Genomic DNA, 2500 nt, shown 5'->3' with positions numbered 1-2500 from the left:
GGCTTTTCCATGAAACTTAAGACTGAATTTTCTTATATAGACTCATGAGAGAAAAGGAGGGAGGAGAAGAGGAAAAGAGAGAGAGAGAGAAGGACAGAGGGAGGAGAGGAGGGTTAAAGAAGGAGAGAGAGACAGAGAGAGAGAGAAGGGGGGGTAGAAGGAGAGAGAGAGAAGGACAGAGAAAAGGAGAGAGAGAAGGAGGAGGGGGGGGGACTTTTCCATGAAACTTAAGACTGAATTGGATTTAGTTTTGATCCGAGTCCAACACTTCAAGTGTCGAGGCTAAAAACAAACTCCAGGGTCTGAAAAACACGAACGACAAAAACACGAACGACAAAAACACGAACGACAAAAACACGAACGACAAAAACACGAACGACAAAAACACGAACGACAAAAATCTGAGGAAACATCTGAGATTTAAAAACACTTTTCATTTCAAAAGTCACAGAAACTTTGTCCAAAACTCAAAAAATCCTCCTCAAATCAAACCCACTCCTCTCCCTCGCGCTCTCACCCAGATGCCCTCCCGTCCCTGCGTTTGCCTCAGATGCCCTCCCGTCCCTCCCGTCCCTCCCGTCGTCACATGTCCCGCCGTGACCCTCCTCCTCCTCCTCCTCTGGTCTCCGGTGTCAGAGTCACGTCGTCTTTGGTCTTTGGCTCTCGTCCTCGTCTCGTCTTCGTCTCTTCTCAACGCGCCGCTCTAAAAGTAAACTCCCGCGACCTCCCGCGACCTCCCGCGACCCCCACACGCCGCTGAGGCTCTGCACACCGCCCCAAACGCCACACATGCCCCACACGCCGCCGCCGAGACCCCGACAACCTCTCCTCAGTCACCACAGAACCATCTGGGTTGGCTTTTGTGGTTGGAGACTCGCCCCGGGGTCAGAGCTAAAGCCCAGTCGAGTCTGTGGAGCGGCGCCTCTCCACATTCTGTCCTCATTAAAAGCTCGAGATGATGAGAGACGACGGCAGCACAAAGAGACACAGAGAAGAACGAGAGAAGAACGAGAGAAGAACGAGCAGAGGACACTGATTTCACTTTGACTGATTTTAAAAACATAATCTTTAAAACTCACTTCTGACTCTAAACTCTCGTCTCAAACTCGTTTTCATATTTTCACTGTGACGTTTTTGAGCCGTTTTCAAAAGATTCTAAACTGAAATCCACTTTATGAATCCAGAAAGACGAGTCGGGTCTAAAACTTCTGCTTTTTTTTTGTTTGTTTTGTTTCCGCAGAGTTGAACCTGAACCTGTCTCTGTGCTGGTTTCTGCTCTGGATGTTCTCCCTGACCGGACTGAGGGACGTGTCTTGCTCAGGGACACTCAGGGTGAGACTAGAACCGCAGACCGTCCGGTGAGTTGGTGCAGGGATTTAGACGCACACACGCACACATGTACACATGTACACATGTACACACGTACACATGTACACATGTACACATGTACACATGTACACATGTACACACGCACACATGTACACATGTACACATGTACACTCCCTCGTGTGGTTGGAGGGCGGGTGTCTGACCCCCTGAGCTCCGTACCTCCTTGTACTCCTGGATCTGGCTCTGCTCAAACATGGAGAACACGTTGGAGGAGCCCTCTCCGCCTCCTGCCCTCCTCTTGGCCTTCTTTGGTGCCTGGAGGACAAAACGCAGGGAAAAGTCACAACGAAATCAGGATAAAATCAAGACCAAATCAGGACAAAGTCACAACGAAATCAGGATAAAATCAAGACCAAATCAGGACAAAGTCAGGACGAAATCAGGATGAAATTGGGACGAATTCAGAATGAGATCAGGATAAATTCAGGACGCAATCAGGATGAAATCAGAACCAAATCAGGATGAAATCAGAACCAAATCAGGACAGAATCAGAACAACATTGGGACAAAATCAGGACAAAGTCAGGGCCGAATCAGAAGAAAATCAAGACAAATCAGGATGAAATCGGGACAAAATCAGAGAAAACTGTTTCGATTATTTTTATAATGAAACTCTACGCGCAAAACCTACAAAATCTAAACGACTAAAACGATAAAACAGAAGAAATGAAGCTCCGTCCCGACACAGACTCTTGTTTAACCAAAACTGGAACAGAAACGATAAACCCAGAAAGACCAGATTTTCCACAAGTTCAATAAAAGTCACGTCTGAGATCTCCCCAATGACCTGAGCCCCAATGACCTGAGCCCCAGAGACCTGAGCCCCAAAGACCTGAGCCCCAGAGACCTGAGTCCCAATGACCTGAGCCCCAGAGACCTGAGCCCCAGAGACCTGAGCCCCAATGACCTGAGCCCCAATGACCTGAGCCCCAAAGACCTGAGCCCTGTCGACTCCATCACTAACACCTCAGACACTAATGACACTTTAAGTCCTTAAACTCGGCTGATTTTTCCCACATTTGTCAAATCCTGAGTTATAATTTGGAAGAGAACCAACGGTTTCAACAAGATTAAAGATAAATCGGATTCAGTTTGAATTTCTTGAAAGTGG

General features: G+C 47.7%; 1 protein-coding gene across 1 annotated transcript in view; it reads right to left on the bottom strand.

Moving 5' to 3' along the window:
• The window catches only part of mylpfa (myosin light chain, phosphorylatable, fast skeletal muscle a), an 11442-nt gene that overhangs the window by 8563 nt on the left and 379 nt on the right, over window positions 1–2500 (bottom strand). Inside the window, exon 2 of the mRNA XM_055150888.1 lies at window positions 1549–1644. Coding sequence (XP_055006863.1) covers window positions 1549–1644 — 96 coding nt within the window. The remainder of the gene's footprint in view (window positions 1–1548; window positions 1645–2500) is intronic.

This window comes from Boleophthalmus pectinirostris, unplaced genomic scaffold, assembly GCF_026225935.1.
Source record: "Boleophthalmus pectinirostris isolate CB_2022bp ecotype Guang Dong unplaced genomic scaffold, ASM2622593v1 HiC_scaffold_15, whole genome shotgun sequence".
Lineage (NCBI taxonomy): Eukaryota > Metazoa > Chordata > Actinopteri > Gobiiformes > Gobiidae > Boleophthalmus > Boleophthalmus pectinirostris.
Note: the sequence above shows the minus strand (reverse complement) of the source record. Positions and strands in the feature narration are given on the sequence as shown.